Source organism: Zeus faber (genome assembly GCF_960531495.2).
Source record: "Zeus faber genome assembly, chromosome: 14".
NCBI lineage: Eukaryota > Metazoa > Chordata > Actinopteri > Zeiformes > Zeidae > Zeus > Zeus faber.
In genome coordinates, this window is record NC_137200.1 from 10,855,786 (window position 1) to 10,868,164 (window position 12,379).

The 12,379-nt window shown below is 46.1% G+C and overlaps 2 protein-coding genes across 3 annotated transcripts; both read left to right on the plus strand.

Annotated features, from left to right (window-relative positions):
* Window positions 1-1,733: 1,733 nt before the first annotated feature.
* foxred1 (FAD-dependent oxidoreductase domain containing 1) lies at window positions 1,734-8,131 on the plus strand. 2 transcript variants are annotated; one of them, XM_080014029.1, is made up of 11 exons: window positions 1,734-2,082; window positions 3,165-3,385; window positions 3,573-3,683; window positions 3,945-4,063; window positions 4,723-4,817; window positions 5,029-5,130; window positions 5,327-5,403; window positions 6,270-6,430; window positions 6,701-6,830; window positions 7,196-7,315; window positions 7,444-8,131. In XM_080014029.1, exons 1-11 carry the CDS (start codon window positions 1,947-1,949, stop codon window positions 7,696-7,698), a joined length of 1,527 nt encoding a protein of 508 aa, XP_079870155.1. In that variant the 5' UTR covers window positions 1,734-1,946; the 3' UTR covers window positions 7,699-8,131. The 2 variants fall into 2 exon arrangements, with proteins under 2 accessions (XP_079870155.1, XP_079870156.1); XM_080014030.1 differs by having other exon boundaries at window positions 1,735-2,082; window positions 7,211-7,315.
* A 1,176-nt stretch (window positions 8,132-9,307) lies between these two features.
* orai2 (ORAI calcium release-activated calcium modulator 2) lies at window positions 9,308-12,051 on the plus strand (the record flags this gene model as incomplete). Its single annotated transcript, XM_080013708.1, has 3 exons — window positions 9,308-9,366; window positions 10,214-10,455; window positions 11,425-12,051. The coding sequence occupies exons 2-3, from the start codon at window positions 10,222-10,224 to the stop codon at window positions 12,049-12,051; spliced, it is 861 nt and encodes a 286-aa protein (XP_079869834.1). The 5' UTR covers window positions 9,308-9,366; window positions 10,214-10,221.
* Window positions 12,052-12,379: the final 328 nt, after the last annotated feature.

A 12,379-nucleotide genomic window follows, 5' to 3' on the forward strand; every position in this document is an offset into this window, starting at 1 on the left:
TTGTTCATAAAGCATCGCAGGCCTAAAGCTGCCTGCCAGTGTCTTTACCCCCTCCCCACATTGTTCCGTACTGTTCCCAGTGCAGTGGTTTCAATATGGTATTTGAAATTTACAATTGAAAAGGTTTAAAATGCTGTATCAAACTGCAGGAGATGCCTGGGAAATCCAGATGAGATTTTGATGACACCCATTGTAAAACATAAATATAGAACTATTCAAACTAGTTGCTGGTGAAACTTTGGGCATTAATTTACTGTGAATAGTGTGCAAAGCCTTCTCCAGATTTGAGGGCAGGCTGGGATCAAGTTGTTAAGACAATGGAATCTATATACAGTAGGCGTGTCAACATTTCAAAAGCTGATCCTTGTGAGGTTGTGAAGTTAACGCCATTTTTACCCACTCCTCTGGCTCTAAAGCTCTTCTGAGTCAGAGCCAACACCCGAGTCGTCGTCGCCACAGTAGTCGGAAGGTGAGTGCACCAGTTTTTAAAGTGACTAACAAACAGCTCCTTTCTCAGGGGGCCAAAAGGCGCAGTGATGATGACTGCTGGCCACACGGCCACTGTAGCATTTCTTGACATTGACATTTCCATCCTAAAAAAAAAAAAAAAAAAAGATAAAGTGATTTAGAAGATTCTAGAAACATACAACAAATTCTATTTTTGGAAATACATCATTTTAAAAAGGTGTTTGTGCGAGGGCAATAAACAATCATGTCACTCACAATAATATTTTTTTCAGAGGGTCCACGCCTATAAACTTCATTTTTGCAGAGTGAATGTGTGATAATCCTCAAATCGTGTTATTAAACTCACACTGGTTTGTTATTCCAGCATTACTAACAGAACCTGAATATAAATCTAATTTGGAATGTCAAAGCTAACACAAACAAAATAATTAATTTAGACCAAGACAATAGACAGTATGAGGCGTTATCCCTTTAGGAAACTTGGAGACCATTCAAATTTCCAAAGATGAAATATATGATAATATAGATGGAATTACCTCCTTATTTTACAACGGACCTCTGGTGCGGACCACCTAAAACCAGGTCTAGATCTGTACTTATAGTAGTCACACTACTGGACTTAAAGCTGTCAAACCTGGACTAGATCATAATAAGAAGATTGCATTTCCGACACTTTCTGATTTGTGAAAGTATTATTATAGTTGTGAAAACAGGGACATGGTGGATTTCACCGTTTTGTTTTTTTCCACACTGAGCACTTTAGACAGTGGTCCGCCGAACGTAGTTTGTTAAAATGCACCAAAATGAACACATCCAAAAACCTAAACAATAAATATGTATTAATCTGTCAGCTGTTCATTAACCGGTTGGTCGGGCTTGGCCGCCCTCACCCAGCCGCCGTGGCGTGCGGGGGGGCGTGGTTTGAGGAGCCGCGGTTGGCGTTGGCCCGGAAGCAAGTTGTTGACGCCAAGCCGTGGAAGATTCGATCTCTTTTTTCAGATTCGCTTTTTGACGAGTCGCTCGGTTAAAAAATAAATAAAATTAAATTAAAAAAAAAAAAAAAAAAAAAAAAAAGAGTCGTTTGATTTTGGGGGAGAGGCCGGATTTGTTTCGGTGGTGCGCGAGGTGTAAATCATCCATAGTCGATATGATTCATCCCGAATGCCTTGGACGTTGTGTTCGTCGTCAGCACTCGTGGTCAGTTTGTGGGTCCCGCCTCCCGAGTCGTTCTGAAAGATCCGTTCGCTACGGACGACTCGTTCGTCCCGTGAGTCTTGCGTCACGTCTTCCACGCCATTACTGACACGCGTGACCTTACGGAGCCTGGCGAGCGTTCCCAGCACGCCCCCGACGGTGGTCGGCTGGTTGATGGTTTCGCTGCGTGCTTTCAGGGTGCAGACACGGGGATGGGTCCGAGTAGCACGAGCGCCCGTTGACGAAGAGCTCCGATCACCCCCTCGGCCGTCCGGCCCCCGGCGATGGCGACGTGGGGAAGGCTACGCGGGTGGCTGCGGTCCTGTGGCGTGATCCGGCAGCATGCGCGGCTGTGCGGACACGGGTGGAGGAGTTTGAGCACCGGGAGGACCGTCCTCCTCCAGGACGACTTCTTCAAAGGTAGGGAGGGAGGACTGGTGCCTGTTTTTCCCCCCCCACACCTGTTTTCTTTCACGGCACACTTCGTACAACGACATGATCCCACGATCGTGGTTTAATTCACATGCCACTTTAAATGCACATATCTGTATATACATAGGCATATTCCTTCTATCTATTCCATTTTATTTCAATTTATTTTTATTGTATTTTATTCTATATATTTTTATCTTATTCTATAAGTGTTCAACTTACTGTATTACGTTTTAGGAGTCAGTTAGTCGGTCTATTAGAAAGGAATTTTCTACTTTTATTTTATTTTTTATTTTTTCCTAGGACATATTGTGTGCTATCACCGGGTGCGTTGCATTACATTTCACTGCATATATGTATGAAAGTATGTATATGTATGTGACAAATAAAAAAAAATCTTGAATCTTGAACCAATAAACACCAGAAACATCTACAGCTGCTCATTGTTATGGGCTGCAACAGATTCGTTCCTAGCGAACACATCTTTTAAATGACTCGAATCACTCTGTCAAAAGAGTGAATCTTCAGGTTCAAGAGATCGACTCACATCGACTCACAAAACTAAAAATAATTCCAGTAAATTAAAGGCATTTGGAACAATTCATATTGGATGTGAGTGATTTAAGCCACCGAAAGTAACATTTGATTAAGCCTAAATTTCAGAGTTGTACAGAATGAAATAATTCTTGTTAGAATAAGGCAACTAATAGAACAGCTTTGAGCCAACTGGCTCTAACAATGGTTCACTCGGAAATCCTCCCTTGCCCACCGTGCATTACACCCACAGAATCAAATCCACTCTTTACTGAGCGACTCGTCACGAACCGAATCTCAAAAAACGAACCTAAACTAACCTGCCATCGATATGTATAGTTCTCACTTACAGAACGAAACTTGTCTGCTGGGGCTGCTATTCTGTCTGGAACTGATGAGTTAGTGCAATTAACAAGTAATTTAGATTTTGCAACACAAGAGATGCAAGGCACAGTGGTTGAAAAACACTGGTCTCGTTGATATTATGGATTCAGGTGAATGATCCTGCTTCTATGTGTTTGTTTTTTTTAATCCAGAGCTGGAGAGCCACTTCAAATCAGCGCGGCAGAAGGCGGCGGATGCTATGCCAGGCAGCGACTGGAGCCCCTTCGAGAGGAACCCCAACCTGCCTCCAGAGCTGGCCGACATAGTGATCGTGGGAGGGGGAGTGGTCGGCTGGTCCATAGCTTATTGGCTCAAAAGGAAGGAGCTTGTGCGAGGTGGGGTGAAAGTGGTCGTGGTGGAGAAGGACCCCACGGTAATTGTCCCAGACTTTCCCAATCCTCATCAACTCAATCAGACCATGTTATTATGTCATTATTGTTCATTTCTCCCGGGGATGAATTATCTATCTATCTATCTATCTGTCTATCCGTCTATCTATTTATCTATCTATCTAGTTGTAGCCTGTTCAATGTTGTTCAATGGTATGCCACTCCTCTCAGTACTCCAGGGCCTCCACGGTGCTCTCTGCTGGGGGGATCCGACAGCAGTTCTCCCTGACGGAGAACATCAACCTCTCGCTAGCGTCTGCTGACTTCATGAGGAACATCAATGTAAGCACTTCTAACCTCAGCACGGCTAGTCTTATGATGGGCACGGCATATAAAGTAACACTTCTATCCACTAATGGCAAGCCACATCTCGAGGCGATTGTGAATGAGTGAAGAATTAATGGCCTCATCATGCCACATGGTCATGCCACCTGTAAATCTATGCCAGGTTTTCTTCCCCGTGTGCTAGTAAATGATTACATCTAGGGGGGGGTTGTGAATCTGCAATGAAAGGGAGCCACCTTCTGTGCCCCTTCCTCGCAGGAACACCTCGGGATTCTGAACGAAGAGCCGGTGGACCTGCAGTTCAACCACTGCGGGTACCTCTTCATGGCTAGTGAGAAGGCGGCTCATGTCATGGAGGAGAACCACAACACCCAGAGGTTTCAGCGTCGTTCTGATCCCTTGTTAGAGACTGAATAACGACATCATTTGGTTATGCAGTTTGTCAGTTAGTGCTGAGCGACTGCCTTTGAACCACAACCAACATGGCAACCTGTGCAGTGCAAATGCTGACCGATAAAACTGACCGACGGATCGAGCAGTCACGATCGTGACATTTTAATTTACGGTTAATTTCCATACAAATAATTGTGATTGAGTACTAAATTGCCTTTTTTATAATGTTATGCCACTGCAGTATAAGTATAAGCCTATAATAGTGTAATAATACACATCTACCTTATTAAGAAGAACTGGAACAAAACAATGTGGGTAGACAGTTAAATTGCCTGAACCAAACTGATGGAAATGCCAGCAATTTGCCTTTTACACATTGCAACTTTTCTAACATTGGTCCCTTGTCTCCATGAGTTTTGAAGCATATAATTGTGGAATCTGATGATCTTACAAAGTGATCACGGTCAGCTGAAATAATTTCGATCAGACGATTATGTAATAACTGGGACAGCTCTACCAACGCGGTGACCCACACGCTGCAACGTTCGGTTGCAGAAATGAGTTTCTCCCGCTGGCCCCGCACCGCGCTTAATTTCGTATCGCCTTGAAATGATCGTTGTTGTTTTTTTTACCTAACGCCCAGGTGCGCCGGAGCCAAAGTAACGCTCCTGTCTCCCACGCAGCTGAAGGAGAAGTTTCCCTGGATCCGCACGGACGGTGTGGCCCTCGCCTCATACGGTGAGATGCACAAAACGGGAGAGCGGCCGTTACGCCGACGTTGTTGTGAGACTGCATGGTTCGAGATCAGAGATGGTAGTGGTCTACAGTAAACACCTCGGGGGGGGGGAACAAGGCCACATTCATCATTCATTTTTCTGTTTTAATTCCAAGGAACAACCTTAGTCAATTGTCCCCCCCCCCCCCCCCCCCATCACCCCATTTCATTCAGGGCTGGAGAATGAGGGGTGGTTTGATCCTTGGACTCTGCTGAATGCCTTCAGAAGGAAAGCCATATCCATGGGAGTCATTCAGTGCTTCGGTGAAGTCACAGGTACATTATGAGCCTCAAATAAAAACGAAAGGAAACAACACGTGATATATGTCTTATACTTTAAGCAATGGGTTTACACTATTGGCTATGCAAGCTTAATATGAGACCGCAGTATTTATTTTACGTTCAATTTGTCTGTGTCAACTTGTGGGGCTATTATAGTGATTTGTCTTTTCCATCAATTTCTCTCCTCCAGGTTTTGAATCTACAGTTAACAGAATACACACTGTTGAAGATGATCTAGTCGAAATGCGGAGAATAAATCGTGTCAATGTAAGTGAATCTGTGTGTCCCGTACCGCCCTGTTTTGACGGTCTGCGTGAATGTCAGTCTGGTCGGACTTTGGCCCTGAAATACAAAATAAAAACTGATTGTGCGGGTTAAACAGCTTAACATCTACAGGATGTATGTTCAGTTAAAATTGTATTTAAAAAAAAAAATAATAATAAATAAAAAAAGTCAAGCCATACTAGTGTAAAAATGGGGACCATTCATTATGTTAACTTTGCTCCGCCATGGGTTCCCTTGCTGAAACTCCAATGTAGATTTTCCCATTTGGGTTTTCTAATGACGCTGAGAATAAGCCCTGTGGACGACGGGCCATCTAAACCTGATCAACAGGTGAATACCGCTTTATTGATTATTGAAACACAACAGCAGAATTATTGTTTTTTTATAATTGATATCATAGAACGATCATGTATCATGTGCCCTTGTTCGCCACACACTTTACTTCATGCATCTAACTGTATCTATCTAACAGATTTTTGGCAAGGGAGCCCATGAAAAGTGTGTTATGCTGCATTCCAGTGAAGTCAGAACTCATAAAACTCCAAACTTGTTTTTACTTGAACAAAGGAATGATTATTTAAGTCAGAATTCCAAGTGGAAATTTCGGGGCAGATCGCTCTGGCCCAAGTTTGTCGGGATAACAGATCCGAGGTCCACGTCACGGCAACATGGCGGCGCACAGAATGCAGCATGACTAACACTATGCCTACACTAACGGTATAAACCTGCAACACTCTATAAACCTGTTGTGTTCTAATGTGGGGAGGAAAATCCCACGGCAGAGTGAGACTTTGTAAACAAGGTCAAAAATGATGTAGCCGGAATGGCTGATGCCTTGTGTTGTGCAGGTTCAGATGCCCAACAGTATGGAGTACCAGCCTGTCGAGTGTGCCCTCGTGGTGAACGCGGCAGGCGCCTTCTCCGCTAAAGTGGCGGAGATGCTCGGCATCGGCGCCGGTCCCAGCGACTCCATTGCCGGTATCCCCTTCCCTGTGGAACCGCGGAAAAGGTAGAGGCCAAAAGCTTGATTCATAGATTTGCCATCAAAAAAGTACCTGTGGGATCGTGCTTTTTTTTTTTTGTAATATATCTATATATCTGGATTGGTTAGATGGTATTCAATAAACTAGATACGGCGAGAAACCAGAGATTTGAATTTTACAGTTAATGACATATAAATAACATATAAGTATAAAATGACCACCAAAACCACCAACAGAAACATCATACATGTATGTGTGTAAACATATGCACTTTGTCTCCCTAAAACTTTCGGTAGGTATATCTATGTGATGCACTGTCCGGATGGGCCTGGACTGGACACTCCCTTCGTCATCGATCACTCCGGGGTCTACTTCCGAAGGGAGGGCTTGGCAGGAAACTACATCGCTGGGGCGTCCCCTGATGAGGTTAATCACATTGCAGGCTTCTCTTTCTTTTGTCTTGAAACGCAGAATTGACATGCTATGTTGTCGTGTAACATAATAAAAAAATTAATTCCAGCACAAATTAGTGGTTCAGTACAGAGTTCTAGTTACAGTGTGTCAGTAGTGTGGGGGCGTTTTGCACATCCTTTTATCCAAGCAGTGTCGCTGTACCTCAGCAGTGGAGTGCAAGTGTTCTGCTGTCGGTTCAGCTGTACAATCCCCCAAGACAGAAGATTTGAGTAATAAAGAATAAACAGTGAAAGTCGATTATCTGTCATTTGACATCTGTTACAAGAACACTTTTGTGTTTCTATTTTTCCAATTTGGGGGGAAAAAAAAAAAAAAAGTCTCCCTTGCTTCAGGATGGGGAACCAGACACTGCTGACCTAGAGGTGGACCACCAGTTTTTTGAGGAGAAGGTTTGGCCACAATTGGCTTACCGTGTTCCTGCTTTTGAGAGCCTAAAGGTGAGGTTACAATCCTTTTTTTGTACCTTCGAAACCAACAATATTGGAAAGTTAGTTTGGTTTATTTGTGCTAAAGATTACTTACTTGACAATTAATTTTTTTTCATGCTGAACTGCCCATCTCTCAGGTGACCAGTGCGTGGGCGGGTTTCTACGACTACAACACCTTCGACCAGAATGCCGTCTTGGGCGTGCACCCGCTGGTCAATAACATGTACTTTGCCACGGGCTTCAGCGGGCACGGCCTGCAGCACTCGCCAGCTGTGGGGCGAGCTATAGCCGAGCTGATCCTCGACGGGAACTTCAAAACCCTGGACCTAAGTGCCTTGGGATTCAAACGCATCCTGCTCCAGGAGCCCATGCTGGAGAGGAACATTGTCTAGAACAGTGTTTTCCGACCTTTTTTTTCTGCCACGTCATGTTTTTCCAGTCAAATAATCCCACGGCACACAACTATTCTGTTCACCACAAAGACATGTCAGAAACATGTAGAACTGTGCTTATTATCATGGCTTACTTAAAGTGATGGAAGACTCGAGAACGATTTGTTCGCACCGAACAAATCTTTTAACATGACTTGGGAGTCGGAAGGGACGTCACTCTGGCAAAACAGTTGCCAAACAAATTAAACTTTGAAACCAAAAATGTATAACTAAGGACTAAATGAAAATCGAATGCAAAAAATGGGCCAAGGCATTTGTCATAATTTATAACGAATGTGAATGATTTACTCTTTGCTTTCTTTTTAAAATATTTGCAATAGCAAGGTATCTCTCCCTCTAAATAAGTAAATAACTTTTAAGAACAAAGTGTTACATCTCTTTCTCACAAACACTATGGGCGGCTTGCGTCAACGAGGATTACGCTTTAAATGTTATTTAATCCAGGTTTATATATTAATCCTGTTGCACCATACTGTAAACCTAGTTTAGAGTTTAATTTGGATCCTCGTTCAAATATCAAAACACAGATTCAAACTCCGATTAGGGAGTAACTTTAAACTGACTAAATCTGTCAGTTTATTGGGTGGATGGCCAAAATAATGTTGAATGGTGGTGGGCGGGGTTACTACTACGACTACTACTGCTACTAATAGTAATGCAACAAAAAAAAAACCCTGCAACAGTCAACCCAATTGATTCAGGAAAGGGTTTCGTAACATCACCGTGCGCAATCTGTGCTTCATGTATTGTGTTGTGTTTATTACTTCGTTTTGACCGTGAAGGAACTGCCAGCCATTAATAAGCCCAGCACACTCCACGGCCAGTTGCGCAGTGGTGGGTGTGGTGAGGCTTGATTACAAAAATTCGTAAAGAAAAGGGATTTTCATTCCAGAAAAGTCATGTTTGGGCCCCCAGCTCGGGCACGTTCCAGCGCGTAGCACCGCTTTAACACACGCCCTTCCCGTGCTGCATTCACGTCATATGGGAGACGACGACTGCGAGCGCCCAGGCGGACGTACGCTTCAAGTTCAAGAGATGCAGTGACGCGTCGACACCCGGTCGACGTTTTCCTCCCACTTGACGTCATCACCTGGAAATAGAATCGTTTTGGGGCAAAACGCTAAATATCCTAAAGATAAAAAAAGAAGCAACTGAAATCACGTAACCTATTCATGCAGTACACACAGGCTACAAAGATACAACGATATACACGATCACGATACATTTATCAATTAAATTCATATGAATTATAATAATGTAATGAATTAAAGATGATTTAACCTTACTCGCTTCCGGTGTTTTCGGCTGTCTTTAAGTCGAGCGAATCGTTGTAACTGACGGGGCTCTCGCACCAAACAAAAAACAAATGTTTCCGGCGACACCGTCGTGGGTGGGTGCAGTTATTCCCCACGCGACGCGAACGCCGCACGAAGTTGTCTCTACACGGTCCGGGCCAGCAGGCGGCAACATGGCGCCGGACGCGCGGCGGCGGCGGCGGCGGCGTCGGGGAGTCGGGCGGAAGTCGTTGAACGTGACGCTGAACCACCGTAGTCTGGTCTAACCGGCGCGGAGAGCGACCCGCTTGTTGTCGTGCCTTGCGTCGCACAGGTAAGACTTTATACCGATACGTGGGATAACAACGCGGAGGCCTGTTTGTAGATCGCCGTGTGTGTGTGTGTGCGTGCACACGCCAAAGAGATGACCAGCTTCTACCATCATCACTACACCGTCGACCCCTCTACGAAATAAACTGCGTCTTCTGCTGTGACGGTTATAGGCGCAGAGGCGTTCGGGTGCTTGCGGGGGCCGTCACGGACGCAAGGTGTCTGGTCGTCCATCTCAGCCCGATCGGGCTGCCGTTAAAGGAGACGGAGGCTCCCTTCGCGAGCCGGAGTTACACAGTTCCATAACTCAAATGTGTACATTTGCTTCTGCTCCGCCCTGCGACTGCCGGTTCCATTTTGACTGTCGTGTCGTGCCCAGACAAACGTCAGGGCCATTAACGCTTTTTTATTGTTGTTGTTGTTGTTGTTGTTGTTATTCTTTCTGCGTTGGAGGCGGGGGTCTGTGGTGGTAAATGCCATGGAAATGACATGCTGTTCGATTGTCGTAAATACGCCTCCGGGCCATGCTGGGCCAGGCCACCTGCAGTGAAATCCAGACAAACTGTCGTGATCCTCTGGAGCAATGTTGAGTGAACCGTCCAAACCGCATCGGCAGTTTTCGTCCCCACGGCGTTATTTGAATGTTGCAGTTAACATGGTGGTGTAGGGTGGGGTTTACGTTTCTACTGCACCGTCACACTGGAAGTCGAGAGAGTCGCTGAATTAAGCATAGATAAAATAAAAGATCAGTTTTCCGGTAAAGCGGCCGTCACCATTTGCCAAAAGCTATTAGTGTAATCCTCACTGTGATGTATTGATTCTTCGCATTCTTTCCGCATGTCTACTACAAGTGGTGGCCATGAGCAGTGAACTCAACGTGCCCATGGGATGCCCGACCCCGGCCGGCTCCGAACGGATGCAGGCGGACGTCGGGGGGATGGACTACAGGGACTGGGTGCGGCGCAGCTACCTGGAGCTGGTCAGCTCCAACCACCACTCGGTGCAGGCTCTGTCCTGGAGGAAGCTTTACCTGAGCCGGGCCAAGCTGAAGGCCTCCAGCCGGACCTCAGCGCTCCTGTCAGGCTTCGCCATGGTGCGTCGGAGCGCCAAACTTTGCCTCTCGCCACGTTAAGCCATTCTGTTAATTTGTCCTTCCACTTCCTTCTGTATAGTTTGTTTTTTGAAAAAGTACGTGGGGGGAGAGCAATGAAGGGAGGGAGAGAAAAGGAGTAGGCTAGTGAGATCATTTTTATGGTTTAAAGTTTGTTGTTGTTTTTTATTTTTCAATTATTAAATATTTTTCTATGCCGCCCTCTTCTGCAATAAACTGGAAACCTAACCCCAGTCACCGCCAGGCAAAAAGGGAAAATTTCTAGGTTTTATTCAAAATGGCACTTGGCACCTATGAAATAAAACCATTACTTCTTCAGCCTCTTAAGACGTCTATATAGAACAGTCCTCCACTAACTTTTACTCTTACTAACTTACTTTACCCTCCATTACCCCTTATTATTGCTATTAGCAATTAGTGTTGGTGAGAATCTGTTTATCACTGGTTACCATGGAGATTTTAATGCCAGACATTAAATTACCGACCACACCATTTCCCATCAAGAGAAAATAAGTGAATTTAACTGAAGGTGGCCTTTAAGCCACAGTGAGCCACCAAATGTTTCCACACAGCAAGGAAATGAACTCATCTGTATTTCTCTCTTCATTTTTTCCTTTGTGTACGTTATAATCACAAATCCCTCAGGGAGGGATTGACTTTGGAGTGGAGTGGCGACAGGGCGGACTTTAGAAATAATGTTGTGTGTCTGGAAGGAAAATGTATTTCTCTTGTCTGGAGAAATTGGAGACATTTCCCCAACATAACCAAACTGTAACGGAAGAGGCCCCCCCCCCCCGTTCCCAGGCTGCTAAAAATAACAGGTCATCCTGGTATCGCTGTTCCTCCCTCTGGAGCTCTGTTGAGCTGCTGTCTAGTGAGTGATAATTGGAAAAAAAAACAATTGAAATTATCCATCTCACATGTAATGAGGAGAAATTGTCCCCCCAACAGGTCGCCATGGTGGAGGTGCAGCTGGAGATGCAGTACAGGTACCCACGGGCGCTGCTCATCGCCTTCAGCGTGTGCACCACGGTGCTGGTGGCGGTGCACCTCTTCGCCCTGCTCATCAGCACGTGCATCCTGCCCAACGTGGAGGCGGTCAGCAACATCCATAACCTCAACTCGGTCAGCGAGTCCCCTCACGAGCGCATGCACCACTACGTGGAGCTGGCCTGGGGCTTCAGCACCGCCCTGGGCATCCTGCTCTTCCTGGCCGAGGTGGTGCTGCTCTGCTGGGTCAAGTTCCTTCCCGTGGACGCGGGCGGGGTCCCCAGTCAGGTGGCTGTGGCGGCGGCCGAGCTGGCGCTGGTGGCGGCCAACTGCAGCGGGACGACGAGGACACAGCCCAGGCCACCGCCAACCCCGGCAGAGGGGCCGGCGCAGCACAGCGGCTGGCAGGCGGCGCTGGCCTCCACCATCATCATGGTGCCGGTGGGTGTGATCTTTGTGGTGTTCACCGTCCACTTCTACCGCTCGCTGGTGCGCCACAAAACTGAGCGCCACCACCAGGAGATCGAGGAGCTGCACAAGATCAAGGTGCAGCTGGACGGCCATGAGCGGGGGCTGCAGGCTGTCTGAGGAGGGCGGGGGCCCAGAGCCTTTTTTGGGGGGCAGGGGGAGGGGTGACAGACCCGAGGAGCTTTTAAGGAATTTCTCTCACCCCCCCCATCTTCTGTTTATAAAGCTCCCCCTTTCTTCTCCCAGGACCCTCGCTCGGGTCACTGTGGATACCTCGCTAAGATTCAAAGTGAAAATAAGGAGCTTTGAAAAGATCCTCACCCCAACAGTAAAGGAAATTCTTACTCTGCCAGACTGGGAAGATTCATCAAAGTCAGGGCTTAGCCATCCTGTTTATGAATCAGACTGTATGGTCTTGTTTGTAAAATTGACACTTAGAATGTGCGCA

Coding starts and splice junctions, on each gene's coding strand:
- foxred1 (XM_080014029.1), top strand. CDS start 1,947: ATGGCGACGTGGGGAAGGCTACGCGGGTGGCTGCGGTCCTGTGGCGTG. Junction 3,684..3,944: donor ACTTCATGAGGAACATCAAT/GTAAGCACTTCT, acceptor CCTTCCTCGCAG/GAACACCTCGGGATTCTGAA. Junction 5,404..6,269: donor GGAGAATAAATCGTGTCAAT/GTAAGTGAATCT, acceptor TGTGTTGTGCAG/GTTCAGATGCCCAACAGTAT.